The sequence below is a fragment of the Anas acuta genome, chromosome 3 (genome assembly GCF_963932015.1).
Source record: "Anas acuta chromosome 3, bAnaAcu1.1, whole genome shotgun sequence".
NCBI classification, from domain to species: Eukaryota; Metazoa; Chordata; class Aves; order Anseriformes; family Anatidae; genus Anas; species Anas acuta.
Window position 1 is genome coordinate 21,440,616 of NC_088981.1, and position 24,409 is coordinate 21,465,024.

A 24,409-nucleotide genomic window follows, 5' to 3' on the forward strand; every position below is an offset into this window, starting at 1 on the left:
GACATGAGCAAGGTGTATTCCATCCTTCCCATTCAGCAACATAGAAAAAACAACCAAAGCATATTACAGCTCACGATACATGTTTATTATTAGAGGTGTTTACAGAAAAGTCTGCGAATTACTGCTAGTCTAAGACTGACAACTGGGGGTGTTTATGGTTTATGGCTTTGTTTTTTGAATCATCTAAAAAGTCACAAAACTGATTAAGTTTAGGGGCTATTTCAGTCTTATTAAAAAAAGTTCAATTCACAGATAAAGGAGAAGGTGCTTTCAATAGCAGTTTAATAACTACGACCAAATAGGGTGTAAAACTTGGCAGGGTTTTTGCCGCAGACACATTTTGCCCCGCTCTGTAGTTCACGGAGAGGCTGAAAAGGTATGCAGAGACTTTTTGCTCCCATGGAGGGGGCGCCAGGCTCAAGATCTTGATCCCTGAAATAAAAGCATATTAATAAGTAAAAATCTTTATTTAAAAATGAAGATACAATAAAGTGTATTATGCATAAAATCTCAAAAACACACTAAATTAGACTGAAAGTTTCAAATCTAAGGGTGTAAGTATATTGTATTACACAGGACAGCAAGAGTCAAGGACAAAGACTGTACATGAGTGTTACACCCACAGGCATCTTATATGCCTGTTTTACATTCAGAACATTTTTATTTTGATCTTGGCAGATCCTCTCCAGTTTGGTTGTATTTTACCTGGCAGTGGTCTTCTTGATCCAATCCTCACACTCAATTTCCCCACAGAAAGGGATTTGTACAATCTGAAATGAAAGGGAGAAGGGGTAGAAAAAATGAGCTATGCATCTAGAAAAACTTTTCCTTGTCTCTGGAAGACTGGAGGACAATGTAGCTACTAAATTCTGCTTGCAGAATCATTTTAGTTCTATCAATATTGTGAATAAGCTTTACTGATCTGTGGTTTTCTTTCACCAAATTTACATCCTTAGTGCAGAATTCTCAATTTGCCATGAACTGGAGCACACCTTTAGTAAGCTTCACTTCATAGCTTCACTTTCTTGCAGTGAAAAAAGGAACCATTACCGCTCTAATTTTGCTCACATTAATCTTTTGTTAAAGTTTCAATACACATGCAATTATTCTTATAGTTTGAACTAAACTTTGCATGTAGCTTAAAAGAACACAGAAGCGGCCCATATTTTTAAAGAGTTAATAGCCTACATTTCAATTACAGTCAGCAGAATACAGTAACAGGAATTAGGCAGGAGTACTTCAGCTTACAAACTTTCTTCTTAAACCACAGCCAGTGCTAACAGTATAATTTGAAGAAATTACAGAATACATGTGGCATAAAATATCATGCATACAACATATAATGGTAGATGGGGAGTCATAAAATGACGAACTTCAGTTTTCTCAATTAACTTAGAAATGTAAAAATATTTATTCATATTTCAAAGTTTATATATTAAACCATATTCAAGTTCTAATATAACATAAATAGTAAAATTCCCTTGGCACTCTCTAGAATCTAGCTGTACATGAACCTGAGTACTGGATATTGAAGACCAGGCATTTTACACATTGGCAGACAGTATCATTTGATAATTCTGCAGAAGGAGAAAAAAGGGTATACCTACAGCGTTCATGAAAATTAAAAGGTAACAATTTATGAACATGTACAAATAAACAATTAACTCCACATTATATTCTTCCTCTTGGAATGAACTTGACTCTCCATTTCAACTGATTTTTACACAAAAGCATATTTTTTCCTCAACTGTTTCTTTGTCTTGAAGACTAGTATAGTTTAAAGGAGCACTTATTTTGGAAGCATATCTTGAAGTCACGTGTAGTAATACTACTCAGAGAACAGTAGTACTATTTGAACACCTATGTGGAGTAGAATTATTTGTTAAGTAAAGGCTAAGGATTTTTATGTTAAAATCTACCACCAGAATCATGAGATGCTTTAAAGAGAGCTGCTCTAAGGAAACATTACTTTGTAGTCAGCAGGAAGAACCCCAAACCATTTCAAAACAGAGTATTTTACACTGTTATTTAGTTTTGTAAAGGAAAATAAGACAATACTGCTACTTCAGCACCTATGCACAAGAACGTCTAAAATATCCATATCCTCAACTTCGTAAGCATGCTAAATCAGTCCCACCTCTGACGTTCACAATCATTCCTTCAAAACTAGCTATAAATCAGATTCAAGTGCAATAGAAGCAAGAAAAGAGTGTGATCAAAAGTCAAGGCTAACTTATAAAACTATTTTTGAAGTCAACAAGAGTAACCGAGTTCTTGACGCTATCACTTTCCATCAGAAATTCTGAAGTTTTCAGAGTAGACCTAATTGGTGTACAAAAAAAAAAAAAAACAAAACTCAACAACTGATCTCTCTATAAAATGCAGTCTTAATGATTGATTCTGAAGATTGTACTACTTGAATACATTCGTCTAAATATATGAAGAATTTCACAGGCTGACAGCCGGTGACAGAATTTCAGGGTTAATGGGAGCAGATCTCTAAAAAAGAATGAGGCTCAAATCTCTGGTGAAGATTTAATCACTCACCTAAGTTTCAAATGCTTTGCCAGAACTTTAAGTTTTTCACAGATCTCTAGCATGTCTATAAAGATAGATCAGATGAACTCAATCATCCACCATCATGGGTTATTCTTACTATCAACCCAAGGAGGGTTCTGATTCCCAGCAATTCTCAATGAACTCAATGGCTTCTACTCAGGTCATAAAGGCAAATCTTCTCTGACGTAAGTAGCATGTACTTTAGACTCTAACTTGGACGCTATCACAAGATTTGACAAGAGTTTTTCGCTGTTTTTATTAGCACAATGACAGTAGCTTATCTTAATCTGAATAAAATATTTACATTAATCTCTCTGAAAAGCACCTTCTAATAAAAATGCAAACACTTTAAATGCAAATTATCAAATTGCAGCAACACAATTCACTTCAAGGCACTCTCACCTCTTAGATAGCACTAGAATTTTACATCATATTTAATAAATACAGTATTTCAGCAAAAGAAGAAATAAATAAATTAGCTTGGAAAAGCTGATTTTTCTTTGTGCAGCTCTACAGGCAATGCTTCATCTGCTTGTTAGGGGAGGGTTCCGTAACAGCTACAACATGGATGGATGTATACACAGTCTTTGAAGCTTTTAGCCTCTGATTATTTGTAAGGGACAGGAAGGGTATGAAGGCACTTAGAAGGATTTTGGAATGAAGTAAATACCCTTACCTTTCCTGAATCAAGCTCTTTTTGAAAATCTTCCATATTATTGGCCACCACCATATGACTTTTTAGGTCCTCAGAAGCTCTAAAAGAAAAAAAATCAGTCACGGTAGGCTTATATACATAACCTCACTGGCTAACTGAACCAAGTTTTCAGAGCTAGCCAAAACAAAAATTACAAGAGAAGCTATATATTAATTTGAATCTTCCTAATCAGATTATGTTTTTCCACCATTCTGCCCTCAAAGAGATGAAATCTTGATTAATTGCTACTGGGTGGTGCAGTTAGCTGCATATTTTACTATGTTAATTCACAGTTGTGAACATCATTTCAACATTGACCAACTGTAGGCAGTAACAAATACTACAGGCAATTGTGTTTTATTTTGTTTTTTAAATTACATTCCAAATCTGAACAACAGAATGATTCTTAAATAGATAAACATATTCTGCTTGTAAACAACCTGATCACCATGAAAGGAAGTACATTCCAGCAGTCAAACTCATCTGACATGATGCTTGATCAGCCAGTTAGATCTTTCCAGGTGTGCTTGGGAACCAGAATTTGCAATAACAGACATGCAGGGGATTTGGGATATGCAATAACCAAAGGTGACAGAACACTGGAACAGGCTGCCCAGAGGGGTTTGTGGAGTCTCCTTCTCTGGAGACATTCAAAACCCGCTTGGATGTGTTCCTGTGTGACCTAATTTAGGTGTTCCTGCTCTGGCAGGCAGATTGGACTAGATGATCTTTCAAGGTCCCTTCCAATCCCTAACATCCTTTGATTCTGTGTGAAACAACAGTTTGAAAAGCAATTGTTTTCTCATAAGAAATCAAATGTATGAAATTCAAGAGGACATAGGGTCTTACCATACACTTCTGAAAATAGATCTTCAACTACTGAAGCTTCTTTGACAACTTTGTATCTTTCAAAATTCCCTACCAAAAGCATCTTTCGGAAATGAATCCCATACAATACCATCCAATTAACTATTTATGATATATACTTTTTGTTATTAATACTTTACAAGAATTCAAAGAAGTATTTTTAAAGTCAGTTCACAACCTTTAACATTGTGTTTCACAAGCACTTAAGGAAACTTCTGTCAATGTATGTGAACAAGTTCTGGAGGCGGAATATCAAACATCACAAACAGAAAGATGGGCCAAACCTGTCTTTCTGAACAGTCTAACCAATAAATCAAGAAATTCTTCTGACAGGTAAATTACATGTGTGATTAGCATAGCCATTTGTTATATCACTCAATTTACCTGTTATATAGGTTAGCATGGATCTCCTCCAAAATCTGCTTCAGTTTATCTTCTGCCTCATGTTCTGAAAGAGTCAGCTTCTGTCCTGTATCTCTTCTGACAGCTACAAACTGTTGGCTTTTCATGTCTCGTGGTCCCACTTCAACCCTGACTGGAACACCCTTAATGAAAAAAAAGTGAGAAGTTACAATGAGTGATTCTCAGAGGAGTTAATATTCTTTCTTTTGTTTTTTGAAGCACAGTCCTAACATATTATTTTAAAAACTTAAGTTTCTTTGAAAAAAATCAGCACATATTGCACCGCTTTTATTAATTTCTGTCTTTCCCATTCACACTCTCTTGCTCCAGTCTTGTTTCGCTTTCAGATGTGTTTCGCCTTCAGATGTATGAATAAGAAATAGCAGTTCTGTTAAACACAGACTTAATATCAGTGTCAATGGCATGGAATATTTGACTATAAACAGATAGCTTTTTTATGTAAAGCTTTTATGCTTCATAAACTTCAGTGGTAAGAACCATGTAATTTCTCATCTCCCTTAAACAGGCAGACAGAAAGTTCGCATTTTACTAGTTAGAGTCTATTGAGTTCTATTTATTTTCCTCTACATCCTGATGTCATGTGTGTCATAAGCTGTACATGTTTTTTCAGTGGAAAGGGTAAGAGTGCATAGGAGAGTGGGTATATGAGCATGTGTTGTGCGGACTTTTTGGTGCTGCCCAGAGATAGGACAAGAAGTAGTAGGCAAAAACTGAAACACAGGAGGTTCCATTTGAATATGAGGAAAAACTTCTTACCGTGAGGGTGACAGAGCACTGGAACAAGTTGCCCAGAGAGGTTATGGAGTATCTTTCTCTGGAAATAGTCAAAACCCACCTGGACATGAACCTGTGCAACATGCACTAGGTGACCCTGCTCGAGCAGGGGGGTTGGACTAGATGATCACCAGAGGTCCCTTCTGACCTCAACCAGTCTGTGATTCCCCATACCCCATATTCTTCATGCCATGAATTAATATATTAAAATCCATCTCAAGGATGCAATATCTACTCCTCCTGCAAAGCTACATAAAAAGCTGTTCAAAGTTATTCCTAACAACTTAAAAATTTTAATTTATGGTATATTTAAAAAAATGTATTTAGCATTTCCATCCCATTTTCTAACTGTAACAATTTTCTAGTGAAAGAAAGAATCTTAATGGCCACACAGGAAGACTACCTAAGAAAGAGCAATTGAACTACAGCCAGACACTATAAAACAACTAGCAATGACTTGTCTGTCTTTGGAGGTAGCGTGAGAAACCTGGTAAGCCGAGAAACAGATAAGGTAAAATGCTTCCCAGTTCATTCTTGCACTTATTACTCTAGTATCCTTGTATGTTTTACCCTATTAACTTCCTTATCGGTACTCAGTAAAATGAGTTCACTCTGTCTGCAATTACGTTGACGATGCAGTGTATGTATTCTACTTGTTCTTACCGTGTCAGAATTTAAGACAAGGAGATAAAATATGTTTTTTGGGGGGGAAACATACAGGTTGAAATTCAGAAGGGGCGAGGGGCACCAGGTAACTTAGTGAAGTAGCACATAAGCCATTTGTGAAGTTATAACTGCAGGAGACCTGAACAATGCTGGACTACTACCAGGGCAATAAAATTTTTCTCGTTGTAAGCTGAATACCCGAAGTGCTTGTCTACCGCCAAAGCCCTATGAAAACCAGCATTCATGCTGAGAATACTAATTCATTTTTTTAATTAGGTCTCTTATTTCTCAACGTGATTCTAAATGAAGGTTTTATGTATGTATTTTGATGACATCTAGCTACAGTTCAAATATAAGACGACATGTATAAATGGTTTATTCTGAATACTTTAATATATTTTATAAAAAGCATCAAGTTTGCCCCCTGCTGCACCTCCTTGGTAAACCTATTTAAAAAAAAAAAGCCTCATAACATGAGTTCTTGGTATTAGAGCTTCATTTTTTAAAATGTAAGAGGTTAGACAAAAGAAAAAGAACTTGGAAACAACAGGAACTTTTGACAATTCAGGGAGCTTCTATCATCTTACAATGAAGACAAACATATTAATTTCAAATTCCAAACGAAAACATGATCCTGTAAAATCACTCTCTACATTGTTCAATTTCTAATTATCATATTTTTGTTCCATTCTGCTATTTTTGTTTTACAAAAACCTCTTATAATTGATGAAACAGAGCTGTTTCTTTTAACTGCTATATAAAGGGCAACATAATAGTGTTTTAAATCAACAAAATTGCTCCTTTCTTTGTCAGCACTATACAGGTTTATCTCCTCTGTTCCACTGTGTGCAAAGAACACACCATTGTGATCCTGAAGACACTTTGTACAAATTTTTAAACATGCAGTTGATTTGTAGTAATAGTGCCATTTTCTAAGTATATACGGTGAAGACTTTAAAGTTCAAAAACTGCTAATGACATGTTTATCCTAGCAAATAGCAAGTCTTGGAAAACACTTGTTCTTCATATATTAATAAAAAGAAACTCTAATAGAGGTGATCACTGATTATAAGGCAGTAGTTGTCCATTTAGAGAAAACATCCACCTTCAGAATAAAATACACACATACATACCCCCACATTTCAGCTTTGAAAAACCTTCTAGAAGAAAAAAGAAAGTACCTTAAGTTCCCAATGATTAAACTTCCAACCAGGTGAATAGTTGTCTCTTAGATCAGCACGTACACGGATATTAACACCAAGCAGCCTTTTACGATATTCATTACATTTCTTCAATAAAGCCTCTTTGTCGTCTTCAGAAAGGGAATTTGTGATACCACAGGGAATAATTACGACCTGCAATATAACATGACAGGTATTTCATATTATAATAAAATTATCTCATAATTACTATATAAGCTTAAGAAATTATTGTGGCCCAGTAATTTATTTCACTATCTCAGAAGTAAAAAATATATTTCCCTTTTCTTTGAAATGATACAGATATAATTATTTTACATGGATGGACTATTAAAGGGAGCTTGTCCACCTCAAGCACCCTAATGATTTGTATCAAATTTATACAGCGCATTCTGTAATTAGACAGCTGTGTTAAACTCTTTGTTGCCTATTAGGAAAAGCTCAAGAATTCCAAGACAGGTAAGGAAAAGAAAGGGTATTTGAAGTCATATTACGGACAATTTCTACATACCTGAACACAAGCTACTCGAGGTGGGAGCACCAATCCCATGTTATCTCCATGAATCATTGTCATTACACCAATAGTTCGAGTTGTAATGCCCCAGGAATTCTGATATGCAAACTGTTTTTCTCCTGGTTTCTTAGGATCTTCAAATACAATTTCAAACATCTTTGAGAAGTTCTGTCCTAGGTGATGTGATGTTGCTCCCTGAAATAGTGACATGCAGAAAATTCTGCTCAATTGAAAGTTAAGTCTCACTAGTATCAGTTCAAGGCTTCCATCTTACTGTAATTACTGAAAACAAATATTTATTAGATAAATACCTGGATAGCTCTTCCACTGGCAGATATAAATGCTTCTACAGTTGTTGTATAATCACCCCCAGCAAACTTCTCCTTTTCTGTCTTCTTTCCTTTCACAACAGGTATTGCTAGGAGATCTTCATACACTTGAGCATACAGATCAAGTATTTGCATCACCTATGATGAACATGCTATTTTAAGAATTATTTAGTATTACGTTTTTCATAAAACATGAAATATATTTATAATCAAAGTGTTAGCATCTAAAAATCTTAAAAAAAATATATTTTCCTCAAAACTGTGATAAAAAAAAAAATAAGATTTCTTCAACTGCTTTTCATTTTGCCTCATCTTCTATGAATGAAATACCAACAAATACAAACCATAATAGATAAGAAGAGTCATGGCAAAAATGTAAGTCCAATTGGTTATATTGACTCCTACTTTCCATCTCAAAGTTTGAATATCTATTATATAAATAAGGATATACCATGATATTCAATGAAGCACCTGTTTCTGGACAAAGTACTAAAATTTCTTACCACTAACAAGTTCACTCATTTAGACTTTCAAGGAAAATTAACATCCTCTATGAAGATTACACTCTTCCAACTTGTCATACTGTTTGAAATGACTAAAGCCTTACACACAAGTTACATCTGAGATAAAACAGCTGCTAGCATACTTGACGTTTATCATGATGGCTCCCAAAATAAAGTGAGACCAATTTCCACCAGGTCCTAATTAAAAAGATTTGTTTGTGTTGCCATGGAGTAAGATAAGATAACTTTCTGAAAGCAAAAGCGTCAGTGCATTTGCTTTTTTACCTCCTCTGCTGCTTCTTCATATGTTGCAAATGCTGTGTGACCCTCTTGCCAAAGGAACTCACGAGTGCGAAGGAAAGGTTGGGGATGTTTGAATTCCCAACGCTATAAACAAGACATAACAAGGAACAAAATTGTATGCCATGATTAACACTAAAAAGTCAAATTATTTATTAAAAATAATATTTATAAATATGTTGCCACTTAAAAGTTCAAAAAATCTGAATAAAGTTTAAAAAGTCAACTATTTACAGATTTGTACTTAATATCAATATACCTTAGTAACGTAGATTTTATCAAGTGATAAAAACGGATCACAAACCATGTTTATACTTGTGACATGAAATATGTGCTGTGATTAGTATCATCATGCCATGTCCACATAAAATAATTGCCATACACTGCACTTATGATAGAACAGTTCAGTCAGAAATTATGTACTGACATACCACAACATTGCACCACTGATTAAGCTTGATTGGAAGATCCCTGTGTGACTGCACCCACTTTGCATATGCAGGATACATGACTGTGAAAAGAAAGCAGTTTTGGTTCTTTGCACAATGCAGCCGCTTCATGCCAAAACTTTTTCTTTGATACATGTAAGCTTAACATTCTCTGCTGCGAGAATTACACTTTTATTTATAATTCTCTTTAAAACATATTTTTTGTCTTAACACATTTTCACTGAAAAAAACTTTAATTTTATCCTGTCTCTCTAGAGAATAGCTTGATGTTGTTTTTATGCAGGATGTGGATCAAAGTACAATCAAACCAAACCTTAGTATATAAAATATTTAATTAAAAAAAATAAAAAACATTTTTTCAAAGTCAGTTAATTTTCAGGGTAGTAATGAAAAAGTTCTTGGAATGTAAATTTCCCAGAGAAGTCCGTTGAAGGGAACTAATAGTGTAAGTGACATTTGCAGCAGACAGCAGCAAATTTTAGGAAATATTTTAAGGAGTTACAGTAAAACATTCAAAAAGATGGGTTTCCACTTTTCAAAAGGGACTTAATTTATCAGCTTCATTATATCAGTAACTGTTTTCTTTACAGTCAAACTGAATGACAAGACATCTACCTGTTTCACTTGTGGGACGTACAGCAATTGGTTCAGCCAGATCTGTTTTCCCAGATCTTGTGACCCATGCAACCTAAAGGAAAAAAAATAATTAAAAATCAAATAAAACAAGTTTGAGGAAAACTTCCTTTCATAGTCAGGTGCAGACTAAGGGGTTGGGTTTTCTTGTACTAAGATTAAAATAATGTTTTGAAGTGTACCTCAGGGGCAAAATCAGCAATATGAGTCTTCTCTTTCTCTAGTGCAGCCTGGGATACAAACATGGGGAAGTAACAGTTTTCCACGCCAAGTTTCTTGATCTCTGCATCAAAGAAGTTCTTGATAGATTCCCAAATAGCATAAGCCCAAGGACGAAGCACGTAGCAGCCACTCACATCATAGTATTCTATCATCTCTGATTTTGTGATCACCTTTCAAAAGAGTTAGATACTGATGTTTCAATTTCATACAGAAAAAACACTTGATAATTCAAGCCTATAGCATGCAACTCCTATTTAAAAATATTTGTGCTCAAAATTTAGCAAAGATACGTGATGAGATCGCTTTTGTTACCTATACAAGAAAGTTACGCAGGAACATTAAGTTCTATAGTAGACCTGAATACTGTAAGAACTTAGCTAAAATTGAATGTCATGAATCCAAGGTAAGAGTCAGTAGCTAATTTCCATGAACCAATAAACTGCTTTTGCAAGAACTTTCTCTAGCTCACATCAGAAGATTTTTATTCCTTTGGGCTTATGCAAAAATTGTAGTAGAAGCAAGAAATAATTTATAACACCGATATATATTTACAGTCTTTAAGTAACCTAGTCATCTCTTTTCTGCCCTTGTGTGACAATAAACTTCTTCAGTATCAACAGATCATAACTTTTGTCATACATCATCATAAGATGAAATAAAACTTCCAAGCCTGTGAAATTCCTGTCACTACACTGAAGTTGTGTGCACTTAATGAAAGACGAATTTACACACGCACACAAATTATGAGAACACACACACACTCATACTTTTTACAGCCTACTTTAATTTATTCAGCTCTTCAATCTAGGCACTTCATTATTTGAGACTATGATAACAACATAAGAGCAAGTACTTCAATGTGCATTTGAAAAAACAGAAATACAATATGATATATAAATCAATATCCGCTTCGGCTTTATAAGAGAATGACATAATTCTTTAATTAAAACTGGCGTGCACTTACCTGAGAGAACCAGTCTGCAAGATTTTCTTCTTTCTTAGCTTCTAGACCCAGCCTATGGTATTAGAAAAGAACCAGATTTGTGCCATTGAGCATTTAGCAGTGAAATTTACCTTAATCTTTCTTTTTTTCCACCCCTTTGGTTGGGGTGGAGGGACAGGGAACAGAATATTTTAGTTTTATTTCATAATGCCAACTTTTCTTCCCCTTCCCCTCCCCCCCCCCCCCCTTTTTTTTTTTTTTAATTTCTTTTTCCTCCTGACAGCTCAATATGAATTGGCTGGTATGAATTGCTAGCAGCTCCTCACTGAGATAACAAGTATTTTTAAAAACAGCTCAGTTTCTTTTCCAGTGTTTGAACCCTTCTAATTCTCACCCAGGGTTTTATCAAGGAACCTCATAAAAAAAAAAAAAAGCACCACCAATAAGAACATAAGACTAACCAGACATACACACAAGCTGTTTTACCATGTATTTTTAAAAATTTCTTACCCAGCCTATGGCTGTGGTTTCAATAAACAGATGCAACTTGAGCTATCCAATTAAACATATCAGACACTGTAAGATAGAACTGACTCTTTAAAAAATAAAATAAAAAATAAAGATAACTAGTAAATCTCCAAGATCCTAAAGAAGGCTAAAGCCCTTCAATTTTAACCAGATTCAAATGACAATAGACAAAAGTAAAGCTTTCATATACCTGTAAGCAGAGATGTTTTTTTAAGGGTGAAAAATACCTTTCTCCAGAATAATTTTTACACAAAATAACCACACCTCTAACATGTAATCTATATATCTGAAACAGGAAACAAATAGTGTTGCATATTTGTTGTGAAAAGATCTCTACACTTTCAGCATGTGGGCAGGAGAAGGGATGCACCACAGTCATCGCTGGAGAGTTCCATGTGCAATAGGAGTGCCACGCTCTGGGTTGGGCTTACATACTTCTCATGGTACTCACAGTACATATTTTGGAAACCTTGGTAAAATAAAATGAACACAAGGCTTCACCTCCTCACACACACAGTTTATACTTACCAAAATATAGCAGAAGCTATTTATTATTATTGCAGAAGCAAATAATGAAACACAGCAAGTTCCCAACTACAGCTGAGCCACAACAGAAGACTGTGTATATTGCCTTATGATTTCTACAGGCTAAGCAGGAATTCTCCTCACTAGGATGATGAGGTGCAACAGGCACTAAAGCTTCAGTCACTTGCTTTTGCTTGATCCCAAATATAAAAATTAATAATGACTTTGTAATTGTTCATGCTTTCAAGTGAAACAAGAAAGCTGTAAATATCTAAAAATCTGAATAGAGGTAAACAGTTCTGGTTCTTAGCAAGTAGATTAAAGGTCATATCTTTACCTGGTTTGTTTCTTAGGGCCTTGACCTTCTCCTGATCCACTTGAGGAGAGATCACTACCACTCTGTCCTTGCAAAGGCTCTTTTTTCGGTCCATCATTTTGCTTCTGTTGCTTACTCTGCTTTTCTGACTTGTTCTCTTTCTCTTTCTTCTTCTTATCTTTGTCATCAGCACCACTAGCAGAAACTGGTTTATAGTCAACTCCTGCAACAGACTTATACTGGGCCTTCAACTGAAGAAGTTCCTTAACAGCTGCATCTATCTTTTCCTTGAAGGACAAAAAAAAATAAATTCATACAGAAACCACAAGAGTAAACGCTTTATCAAAAAAGTGAAACAGATCTATGTTTGGCATTACGGACATCCACAGTGTTGGGGGAAAGCCTCTGCAAACACTGATACTTAAATGTTTTAACATTTTAAAGACTGTATCTGACAGGAACAATTTAAAAAGCACATTTCAGATCTCTGAATTCAAACACTGCCTATTCTGAATGCACATTTCTAATTCCTATAATCACACTGATTTGAAATAGATTTTCAAATTTAAATACCCATATAAAATTTAATATTACAGTATTTTTATACCTTTTCTGCTTTTTCTGCTTTCAATTTCCTAACTTCATCTCCTTGAAGAGCTACTTTGTTAAATAGCGCTTTAGCTTCAGGTGTGTCAGGACCACTCTGTGCTGTATTTGATGCTTGGGGCAAAGCACCTTGAGCTGCTGGCGGATGTCCGGGCTTGTAGTCCTGTCCAGTCTTTTCCTTATAGTCAGCTTTTAGAGAAAGAAGGAGTTTTACTGCTTCATCTATTTCATCCTATAGGGAGGATAAATAGCAAGATGTAGTAGTTAGAACTAAAGACTGAACCAACAAGAAGCATTGATTTTTAAGCTAAGAAAATAAAATTTCCATCTAGCAATCAACAGAGGGCTTCACAGTTAAGGAAAGACTCAAGTAATAGCACAACATTGCCCCTAAGCAGCAGAAGTGTTTTTAAGCACTATCACGTTGTATGAGAATGCTTCCCCTACCCCACCAGGCCAGCTACAATCAATAATTGCAGCAGAATCTACACTGAAAAACACAACACACTGTTTTAGAAAATGACTTTAAAAAAATCTACAAGACAAAAGGATTCTACAGCATAGAAATATAGAGAGGAAAACAGCAGCAGCTCCTGAAAACACATAGGTTTGTCTCCTGCTCCTTTACACAGCTCTCACTGAATGTGCTAAGTTTTGATAAATCTTGCTATTGTTGCAGCACCCTAGATACTTTTATCTTCATCTGTTACAAACACAGCAAGAAGTAAAATATATTAAAACTTTCTGCAGGATTGACATCTGTCATGCTTGTCTATTCATCTAGATGTCAGAGATAAGTTTGACTTTTTATATCAGTAAAATTTAGAATGAAGTTTAGAATGAAGTCTTGAAGTTGAGAAAGTATTCAGTATCAGAGTGAACTTGTGTGACATTACCAGACCATGCAAGTTTGATAGCTAAGCTCTGACCAGGATATAAGGGAGTTTATTACACCATTTGATCATTACTTGGTGAAATATTTCCCCCCAGCGGCAAAATGTGGTAAGAATTGCAACTGATTACTCTCTATTTACTGTTATACCTTGGAAGCTTTCTCTGCTTTCAGCCTGCGTACCACTTCACCTTGTTCAGCTACATTATCATAAAGTGCTTTGCCATCCACTAAACTACAGGATCCCAAGTTACTGCAGCATACAGAAGATGGAAGTGTAGCAGAAGACACACAAGGAGAAGCTGTAGGTGGATTTCCAGGCTTGTACTCTTGACCTGTCTTTTGTTTATATTCTGCTTTTAAATTGAGAAGAACTTTCACAGCCTCATCTACTTGTTCCTGAAGCAAGAAAGGAAAAAAAGCAGTTGCAGATAAAGACAGAAACAACATAGATACAACACAATAGCTAAGATAACATAACCTTTACTAGAGCAGGCACTAACGTAGCTGTTGTAATACAACTTCTAGAGGTAACATGTTAGTAGCAGTTGTCATTACCAAGATCTGCACTAAAACTTTTTAGCCAGAATACCTATGAGCTGAGTCATATAGGATTTAAACAGGCAGTATATATGTGAAGGCTGATTTCAGTGCCAAGAAAGCTCCCAATTTAAGCAGCTTAGTTCCATGCAGTTAGAGCAGTGCATAGCTCTGTGCACAGGAGAATGGGAGCAAGTTCTCAGACGCTGAACGAAGAATGGGTTCCCTTGACACTATCAAATTACCACCAGATTCATAATTGCCATTCTAGCCTTCAACCTACAGACCTTTTTTTGAAGTTACGGCCTATATTCTCCTTCACTTAGCTTGTACCATAAAAAAACAAAACCAAAAAAATGTTTTGTTTTGTTTTTTTTCAGGCTCTCCATGCACTACCGCAGAACTCGTGAAGTCAACCATATCAGCTTAAGAGAATTCACGAAAGCATTTTATGGAATTTTAAAGTATTTGCTTAGATTTTGTTCCCCAAGTTTCACAAAACCTGTGATTAGGTTTTAATCTAAACTGAAAATACTGTTCCACTCAGAAGTATTCACTGGTATTACACCTTTGAAGCTTTCTCTGATTTAAGTTTGCGGACCACTTCGCCTTGTTCAGCTACTTTGCTGTACAGAGATTTGCTGTCTACTGGACATGGGGGTGGAAGAGTAGAAACAGGAGAAGACTGAGCAGGGACAAAGACCACAGGTGGGCTTCCAGGTTTGTACTCCTGGCCTGTCTGTTGTTTATATTCTGCCTTAAGGGATAAAAGGACGTCCACGGCAGCACCTATCTGATCCTGAAAGAAAGAAAAGGGTAGAAAAAGGGAGAAACAAAGATGCAGAGACATGAGACTCTGAAGTACACATTAAACGCTTTTATGAAAAGACCTGCAGATTACGTACACCTATTCTGTTTTCTTAAGTATGTAGTAGTTGTTTCATCTATTATTCTCCTAATGCAACAAAGTATCTGAAGATAAGGAAACCTCTTTATCTATTCTGTATAAAATTATAACAACAAAGTTTACATCTCCCCATTGATTTAGATTTTATGGTGCCACCAAGACACTATTATGAACAGTATTTATCCACCAGGCACAAAGTATATTACTTCCTCTCTTTTTTTTTTGCTTTGCATTAGAAAGAATGAACAAAGCTACTAGTAGCTATGTTTCTTATGCTCAGATCCAGCCAAAAAGATGTCTTGAAGATATCTGTTGTATTTGGATCTTTTCTTTTTTAAAAGAATCTTTAAATAGGAACAAATCAATCCTATGATGTCACATAATTTGACTATATTTAATAAAATTAATAAATAAAAAAACTGCAGGACATTTTTACCCCAAGGACCAGATTCAGATAATCAACTCATGCATTGGCATAAATGCTTCAGAACTAAGAAATATTTGTTAATACCCATAAAAATGCAAGCAAATTCCTAGCATTTTGTCATATTTCTAACTAAAAGATGAATATTGGAAAATGCAAGTCTTGATAGAACACAGCTCAGTACAAATTATGATCAGTGTGAAAGCATTGAATCAACCCATTCACCTCCACAGGCAGAGGACAATGGGCTATGCAAACCCCCAAAACACAAACAAAATAATAATTTAATCAGCCACCTTAGGTGCTTTCTCAGCTTTCAGTTTTCGGACAACTTCTCCTTGCTCTGCTACTTTATCATACAGAGCTTTACTGTCCAGGGTACCAGAGGTCTGAAGCTTTGAAGACACACACTGTTCATTCACAGACATTGGAGGACTTCCAGGCTTGTACTCCTGGCCTGTCTTCTCTTTATATTCTGCTTTCAAGGCCAGCAACTGTTTCACAGCTTTATCAATATCTTCCTTTGCTGCCTTCTTAGCTTTCAAGTCACGAACTACATCACCCTGTGCAGACACCCTGTTGTAAATAACCAGATGGTCTTCAGATGCAGTACAGGTTGGAGTAGAGGTACCACCACCAAGTGGAGCAGACTTTCCTTTTACTGCTGAACTAGCCTTTAAAAAAAGAAAAAAAAAAAAGCCAAATATTCAGCATGACCACCTTGTACAGTAATACATTTTACAGCACTTTTTAAAAACACAAATTTACCTCTTTCTTCGCACTTTCAGCCTTGGCCTTCTCTTTTGACCCAGATGTTGGCATTTCCTTAGTATGTCCATCAGGAATGTAAATCAAAATGCATGGGGCTTCTTTACAGCTGTAAGGACTATAGGAAGATTTATAAAAAACAATAAGAAATACAAGATAACACATAAAACATTTATTGCAACAAATGCTCTTCAAGTCTCTCTTTCACAACTCCATTATTTGCCTTTGTATACAGTTGCAGTTATTCAAATTTACGTAGCTGGGGATCTGTATTGATCCCTGTTACGAACAGCAAGTTCTCTTTATATAATAATGCTATGCTGAACAGCAGTGTTATTTTAGATGTTTGATAATTCTGTAAAGAACTGTTACAAAGAATATTTGTGCACACTAATTGGGCAAATGACTGTTTTAATCTGTAACATTGTTCCTTAATTTATATTCTTAGAATCAGAACAAGGAAACCTGATCTCTACCAAATCCAAGCTAGTTGAGGTGCACCAGAAAGTGCCACACGCTTGCCTTAGACAGTTGAAGACACAGACAGGAACATAGACAAAAACCATGATAGTCCACAAAAATAACCCACAGAAAAGTGGTAAAGAGGAAGATATCTGCAGCATTGGTGAAATATTGGCAACATTACTGTTGACATGACGTGTAAACATCTTAAAACACAGCAAATTAAAGCAAATTCTGTGATGTCTGCTTGGTCTGTTCTTAAGTAGCTTACCTCACTGGCTCATATGGTTGATCACAAATAAAGAATCCTCTTCTCTGAAGTTGTATTATGTCCCCTTTTTTTAAATCCCTAAGGCAAGGATCGCCTAACATCAGTTCTTCTTGCTGTAAGAGTTAAAATAAATCAGTCCAAACCTAACAGGGCACAAGAAACAGTAAGAAAAATGGTAGAGCTGTTGAAGGATAGTGCTAATTTTTCTAAGTGTTGAAATGTCAGTTAATTCCAGAGGCAGCAGAACAAGTACTCGCAAGAAGATGCCACATTATAAGAATGCAACGTGACCAAAAAAAATTAAACTATTGGTACCAGATGTAAGAGCCAGGTAATGCATGAGTATACAAAATTACAATTAAAATCACATTACTACATTTCAATTCATGTTATGAGAAGCTGAATGGAAAACATACAAACAAGATACATACCCTTTGCTTGTTTGACAAATTAAGTTTGTCAAGGTTTTAAAAACTGTCAAAAGACAGTAACAAGAAATAGCAATGGCAAAAAAAAAAAAAAAAGCTTAAAGCTTTGTAAAATATAAAGGGGAAAAATATCTTACCTTGCTATTTTGGTTGATATATTGCTTGAAATCCTCATCTTTACCTAGAACTGGCTTAGTGATTAGATGTTCATAATTAACACATACAGTTGGGATGAGTGGTGCACGTGGAGTGTCTGCTAACCAAGTGATCTTAGTGGTTTTTTTGAAGTCCTTATTCTCTAGGTTTAACTTGGTATCAATGGACAGAATTTTTCCATTTGAATTTCTACAGAAAAACAGAAATGATGAGAGCAAAACCTAAATGATTTGTTCTCATTTGATACTACAGTACATCAACAGATCCATTAAAAAGATTGAACTCTGAACAATTTTTTTAAGTGTAGGAAATGGAAAAGTGTAGTCACTGCTGTTGAAATTCTTCTTTACTTCTGATTTTTTAAATATCACAGGACACTTCGGAACATGAGAAAAATCTCTAAATCTCTACCTATTTGTTTTACATTCTCTGTACCAACTCACTCAATTCTGCCACTGTCTCAACATAACTATTTCCAAAATATTATGACATTAACGGTTTCCTTCCCTCACCCCAAAAGTTCTGCAACTTACATTTTGATTGTGTTAATTTTTTAGTATGCTAAAGTATGTATTTCTACAGAATAAAAATTGTTAAAATTCAAAGGTGGTTTGTTTTGTTTTTTTGTCTGACAAAGCTGTTTCACAGTGGAACACCACCAACAAATACAGAACACTGAATAAGGGAGACATGCAGTAGGACCGACTGGTGATTTCAGACCTGGATCTACAGTAAAATATGTTCTATGCCAAACATCCAGCTTTGAAATATATTTCAAAGTAATATATACATGGACACCCACTGAAACTGTTAAAAGATACTTACTACAAATATCAACAAAAAGTTGAAAAACAAGTTAATTTCATCTCCCAATATTTTTACCTGTTTAATTTAGTGATGATAATATTGCCCCAATTTATGAATGTAACCACCTCTCCCTCTGTCAGGGTCTCTGCATCCGCACCCTCGATCAGCACTCTGGAGCCATACCACACAGGTTTCAACCCAACATCAGCATTCTGTGAAAAATGATGTTTATTTCAAAGGAGAGGCAATTACACAAACTGGCTAAATTTAATGCAGTGCTCAAACACTACTTTCTTTATGACAGAATACAGACAAAGATAAAAGACTTAAAATAACAGTAACAGAAAGCAACAGTATTCCTCTATACATATCTCTCAATTTTCTAGTTCATAAGCGCTGCATGTGTTCCTCTGACAGAACATTCAAAAATTATATCTCTAACAATAAGCCCATCACAACTGACAGCACACCCTATTTCCTTCAAGTCCACACATTTTCAAGATCTTACATGTAAAGACTAACTAACTTTTAATCAAATTTGCATCTTGTTATGCAAGTTCACTTCAAAACAAGTTTCTTAACTCTCAGCTTCACTTTTTTACAAATAATATGGAATTAAATATGCAGCTTCTCTCAGCTGGATAGATTCTTAAATATAGTAATATTACTGTATTGCTTAGAACAACAAAAATACTCGGCTTTATAGCATTTATTTTTTTTTGCATTTTGTTTGTTTGGTTTTGATTTAATTTTATTTTTCTTTAAATGCAAACAGATGGGAGCTCAGAATTGTTCAACTGATCAGGAGTTTGAAATTTGTTTCTTCCGGTCAGTACTTATTTCATTACATACTGGAGGCATCATTCTTAATAGCAATATTTTAGCATGTAGTCTTGTATCTTACCAAACTTCTTTTTGACTCTAAGAGTCACAATTCTCACCTGCATCTACTCAAAACCTGTTTCCCTGTGAATCCACCACAGGGAAAAGGGCAAACTAGAAGCTGATCTTTAAGTTACAAGAAATTGCCACAGATGTATTCAGAGCAACAAAGTGAAGAAAAAAAAAAAAAAAGATAACTTGAAAAACATTTACTTGCTTCTCAGTTAAGGGATATCTAAGGGATGCTTTCAGAGAAGCTGAAGCACAACTTGAGATGTCATGCTCAAAGTAAAGCATCTTTCCTAACTGTAGTGGAAAAAAAAAAATTGTACCAGCAACACAGGCCCCTTTTTTGAGGGAAATTACTCTGAATTGATTACTGAGAGTTTCAAATCAGTAAGAACTGAACTGTTGCTGGTAACTATTTGCTATCTGAATTTAAAAGCCACATCCAAAAAATCCAGATAATGGTAGGATTAACAGTTTAATATTTCACTTTTCTACTTAAGTCTAATTTTATATAGTATTTAAAAGAAATCTTTCCCTTCATCCTTCTCATCTCACATTCATCACTCATGGATAAGCATTACCTACTGTATTGTAACCATAAAGCTTGAATTAAACTTTATATTTAAACTTCTCTGTCAAAGCTTGTATTAAACAATAATAAAAAAGGTCTTATCCTCACTCCATGTTTGTAATATCTCACCTCTTCTCAAAACTCCCTTTTGTCATGACTTTATCTATATGCTTTTGTAAATATATACACTGCAGTTTCCTCTATCATTCTCTTAAATGAACAAACACGTTCAGTAATTGCTGACTTTCTGACAATTTTATGAAAAAAGCACACCTTAGTTTTATCTCCCATGGTCCAAACAAGTTAAAATGAGGGACTCTCCTTGCTGACTGCTCTAAGTCAATGTACTTCCAACCTTACTGATCTGCAATACAACAATAGTAAGAGCAAAGCGAGAACCTTTGGATGTTTAGCCACTTCTTTCATCTCCTCTTGAGCTTCAGGAACATTTACTGGGACCACTGCATCTTTCAGTAAAGCAGTGTACCGAGGAGCTACTGGGTCTATAACCTACAGAAAACAAATGAGGGGGATCATGAATACATGCCATTGACAGAGAAATAAGATGTTGTATAAAACAATAAAAAAGGAATATTAATTGGTATTCTTTATGTTACTGCATTTTTTTTAATGTATGCCCTAATGTTACTTTGATCCAAATTTATAAAAGATAAAAAGTGAGAGAACAGTGATAATAAAAAGAGTTTCCCTTCTTTAATTTTTACTTTGAGGAAAAACTGTGCACTGGGTACTGCCATCAGAAGTAAGCAAATTTATGAGCTGATACCTCATCGGGAAGATAGTAAGAAGTACTTTGATAGTTTTACCGGTATTAAATCTGGACCACTTTCTTTCTAGGTAGCTGAATTTAAAGCAGTAATTTATTGGCGCAGTTTTCTCTTTTGTCCAGCAGCACAAAACCTGATCCCATACTAATTTTCCAGGTGAGTACTCCAGGAATCAGGGACAGACTTAGCTACAGAAGAAGCACCAATTAAGAGTAAAATTTTAATACAGCAGCATTAGATACTATAATAAGGCAACATCATAATATTGGCTTCATCAGGATTTCTACAACTTGAGCCTGGCAAGAAAAACATACCACCAAAACTTCTCCCTATATTTTTATTGTCCATTCTCAAGGTTGGCCCAAGCAGTTTTCCACGGTGTTTCTCATACCTGAAATACTGGTTTGACTAACTTTTCCTAGGAACTTAAAAATGTAATTCAAGTGAAATAGTTCTCTAGGACCAAAAAAGAGATCTACCAGTTTAACTGGAAGCTAACACAAAAGAAAACATCTGCTTTTATTAATATAGTGACTTCCCTCCCACCAGTTTATTCCTGCACAAGTGAAAAACTATGCAGAAAATGTAGGAAAAAATATTTAACATCTAATTACTTGATATAAGCAAGTAAGCTGAAGCCAGACTCCAAGATGTTAGAGACATTTTAAAAAAGGACTTTCGTATGCATTTCATTGTATATGTATTTTGTGATTTAATATCGTAATTTTGATAACTAAACGACTGAATTTTACCATGTTCTTACTAGGCTTTTTTATTTTAATCATAACCAACAATCCTGCCTCAGACTGCAAATATTAAAAAATTTGTAAATGTAAATTTTGTAATGATTAACAAGTAAAATAAGTTCTCACACTAATCAAGTCTTTGAGCTCATAACTACCTGTATGCACACAATAGCTTGCAAACTGCAGTATGAACAAAAGCAATCTGCACAGACAGATGTGAACAAAACTGACTAATAAATGTGGTGCTGTCTAAGGAGTTGGAGATCTAAGAAAGTCAGTTTAAAAGGTGATTCGAAAAATGAGCCCTGGCAGTCCATCGTGGATTTCCCCCTCAAATTCAATTATTCGTCATGTGTATGCAGCAACAGAAAGAACCAATTCATAAACCTTTGTGTATGTAGAAGACCAAATGCAAAATACATGAATGAATACAAGACGCATGCCAGACAAGCAAAAGCTACTTAAATGAACAGATCTGGGTACTACCTAAGCAAAAACGAGCAGGAATCCCAATGCAAAATAACAGGTGTTTCCACAATCACACAAAATATGCAATCAGCATTCTAATAATTCGCCTTATTATAGTGTCCAAGCATCCGCTGCCAAAAAGCAACTAACCATGTCAAGATGCAGTATTCCTTATTTGACATTCAGTTAGAAACATCAGCAGTGCTGGCTTTATCTACACAGGCAGTATACCCAGCATCTTAGACTTTTGCCACTGAAAGGAAGAGTGGCTAACATGAATCAAATTGAGTAATACATACATTTACTTTAACGGATAAGCCAAACCAAAAACGGGCAGCATTTTAAAGCTAGGAATAATGCATTTTCAGTGGGTTTGTAGAGCTCCTGTTATATACGCAAATGTGACTATGCTATGAAGCTGCAAAAATGATTGCTTATGCTATGTATGCTTACAGCACTGTAAGCTATATGCTAAGGTAAAAAGCATTGAGTAATACCTTCTTACAGATAGCTCGCAGCTTGAAAGCAGAAAAATGAAATGCAGTTTTCATATCAGCTTTACATATATCATTATATTTTCCCATACTAATAATTAAGGCAAGTAAGTGTTGGTTTAGAATAATCGACAGGATTAGTGCTAATTCAGGTTAGAAAGGGGAGGCAAGGGGGACATTCCATTTTCCTGAAAGTGTGCCAAATGATGCAACATATTGCAACTGCTACTTGTGTTGATAAGCACTCCAATGAATGCTAGATTTTCTACATATTCCAGACAGAGGATATCACAAGTAGTTTCAAATTCAAGTAAACGCATACCTTTTTGTTAAAGGACCAAATTTTATCCCACTCCATATTCACAACAGATCGAGAGGAGCCCTGGAAAACAAAAAACATCCATGAATACACAGTCCTTTAAAGACTAAGAACCCTCTACTATTTGCATTCATCAAAACAGTTTAGATTGGCACCTCAAGCTTGCAAAACAAGTAATTTTTTAAACACAAAACCTGTTACAGCACTTTGCAAGGACCTGCTCCTATGTTTTAAAGCAGTATACGTGAAAGCAGCAAGCCTTCAGAAGAAATTTAACAGTCACACGAGTATTTTAACTGAAACTTCATGAAAACTTGTCCTTACCAAGTGAAACTCAAATGATCAGAAAAGAAGGAAATACCCACCTGAGCAGCAATAAACTGTTTTAGACCTTCAACTGTCATGCCTCTTCTCAGGACACCACGCACAGTGGGAAATCTTGGGTCATCCCTAGCAGAAAATTTTTTTTATCAATATCACATGTTAAATTCTACCTATTAGTTAGATCATTCAAAAACTTTAGTAATACTGCTGCAAGTGAAAGGCACAGCTTCAATGCACTGTGCTTGTGTGAATTAGATGAGAAGACCTAACTGAAAAGACTAAACTCTTATCCATAGAAAATGTCTGGTGCAGATTCTCGTCTACTGTGTGTTCCCACAGCCAGGTCACTGTGGGGAAGAACCAAGGAGGAGTCTCTCTACATTTTGACCTAACTGCAGAAGCGTAAACCCACTGCTCATGCTTTCTAGGAAAATACATAAGGTTCCAGGCCACCTAAAACCCTCTATCTTCTGCAGAAATCCAGTTAACAATCAAAAAAGAATGTAAGAGAAGGAAGCAGGGAACAGAAGGGAGGAAAATTTCTGGCATAGCTCAGGAATGTATCTGATGACTCAGTGTGGAAAATGTGTAAGTTGCAAGAGCTACAGCCCCAAAATAAGTTACCTTATATTTATTTTAGGATACGAACATGCATATACACAGTTACTGTAGCATAGTAAACAGTCACATTGTGCATTCAGAAGACATTGTAATTAATCTGTTTGCAAATTCTGTTTAAATATTTATTCATGCTGCTTTGATACTTAAGCACTGTCCCAAACAGAAAATGCATGCATCAGTCACAAGTATCTTCAACAAAGCTGAACTACAAATGAGTAACATACCATCCATCCACGAGCCCTTCATTGACAAACCATGTAAGTTTTCTCTTGGATAACACAGTGTTGTTGAGGTTTAGCCTGCTGTACTCCCATATATACGGCTTCCTTATGCCCAGTGCCTCAATGATCCAGTAGAATTGTTCATCTCTGTCATGGTATTCAGTTGTTCTAAGTGCATGTGTGACACCTTCAATAGAGTCAACAATGGGGCAGGCAAAGTCATACGTAGGATAAACCCTTGAAAATTAAGACCTTCGATTG

General features: G+C 35.5%; 1 protein-coding gene across 4 annotated transcripts in view; it reads right to left on the reverse strand.

Moving 5' to 3' along the window:
* Positions 1 to 63: 63 nt before the first annotated feature.
* The window catches only part of EPRS1 (glutamyl-prolyl-tRNA synthetase 1), a 37,350-nt gene continuing 13,004 nt past the window's right edge, over positions 64 to 24,409 (reverse strand). Inside the window, exons 10-34 of one of the 4 annotated variants that reach the window (XM_068676026.1) lie at positions 24,152 to 24,385; positions 23,348 to 23,432; positions 22,986 to 23,045; positions 20,567 to 20,677; positions 18,781 to 18,917; positions 17,880 to 18,087; positions 17,315 to 17,427; positions 16,582 to 16,699; positions 16,110 to 16,487; positions 15,051 to 15,281; positions 14,093 to 14,341; positions 13,052 to 13,282; positions 12,466 to 12,731; positions 11,097 to 11,148; positions 10,093 to 10,302; positions 9,893 to 9,965; positions 9,260 to 9,339; positions 8,814 to 8,915; positions 8,008 to 8,163; positions 7,694 to 7,891; positions 7,165 to 7,338; positions 4,505 to 4,665; positions 3,236 to 3,314; positions 706 to 770; positions 64 to 432 (exon numbers count right to left, since the gene is read on the reverse strand). In XM_068676026.1, the coding sequence (XP_068532127.1) occupies positions 282 to 432; positions 706 to 770; positions 3,236 to 3,314; positions 4,505 to 4,665; positions 7,165 to 7,338; positions 7,694 to 7,891; positions 8,008 to 8,163; positions 8,814 to 8,915; positions 9,260 to 9,339; positions 9,893 to 9,965; positions 10,093 to 10,302; positions 11,097 to 11,148; positions 12,466 to 12,731; positions 13,052 to 13,282; positions 14,093 to 14,341; positions 15,051 to 15,281; positions 16,110 to 16,487; positions 16,582 to 16,699; positions 17,315 to 17,427; positions 17,880 to 18,087; positions 18,781 to 18,917; positions 20,567 to 20,677; positions 22,986 to 23,045; positions 23,348 to 23,432; positions 24,152 to 24,385 (3,922 nt within the window). In that variant the 3' untranslated portion in view covers positions 64 to 281. The remainder of the gene's footprint in view (positions 433 to 705; positions 771 to 3,235; positions 3,315 to 4,504; positions 4,666 to 7,164; positions 7,339 to 7,693; positions 7,892 to 8,007; positions 8,164 to 8,813; positions 8,916 to 9,259; positions 9,340 to 9,892; positions 9,966 to 10,092; positions 10,303 to 11,096; positions 11,149 to 12,465; positions 12,732 to 13,051; positions 13,283 to 14,092; positions 14,342 to 15,050; positions 15,282 to 16,109; positions 16,488 to 16,581; positions 16,700 to 17,314; positions 17,428 to 17,879; positions 18,088 to 18,780; positions 18,918 to 20,566; positions 20,678 to 22,985; positions 23,046 to 23,347; positions 23,433 to 24,151; positions 24,386 to 24,409) is intronic. The other 3 variants (XM_068676028.1, XM_068676029.1, XM_068676030.1) reach the window with 3 other exon arrangements.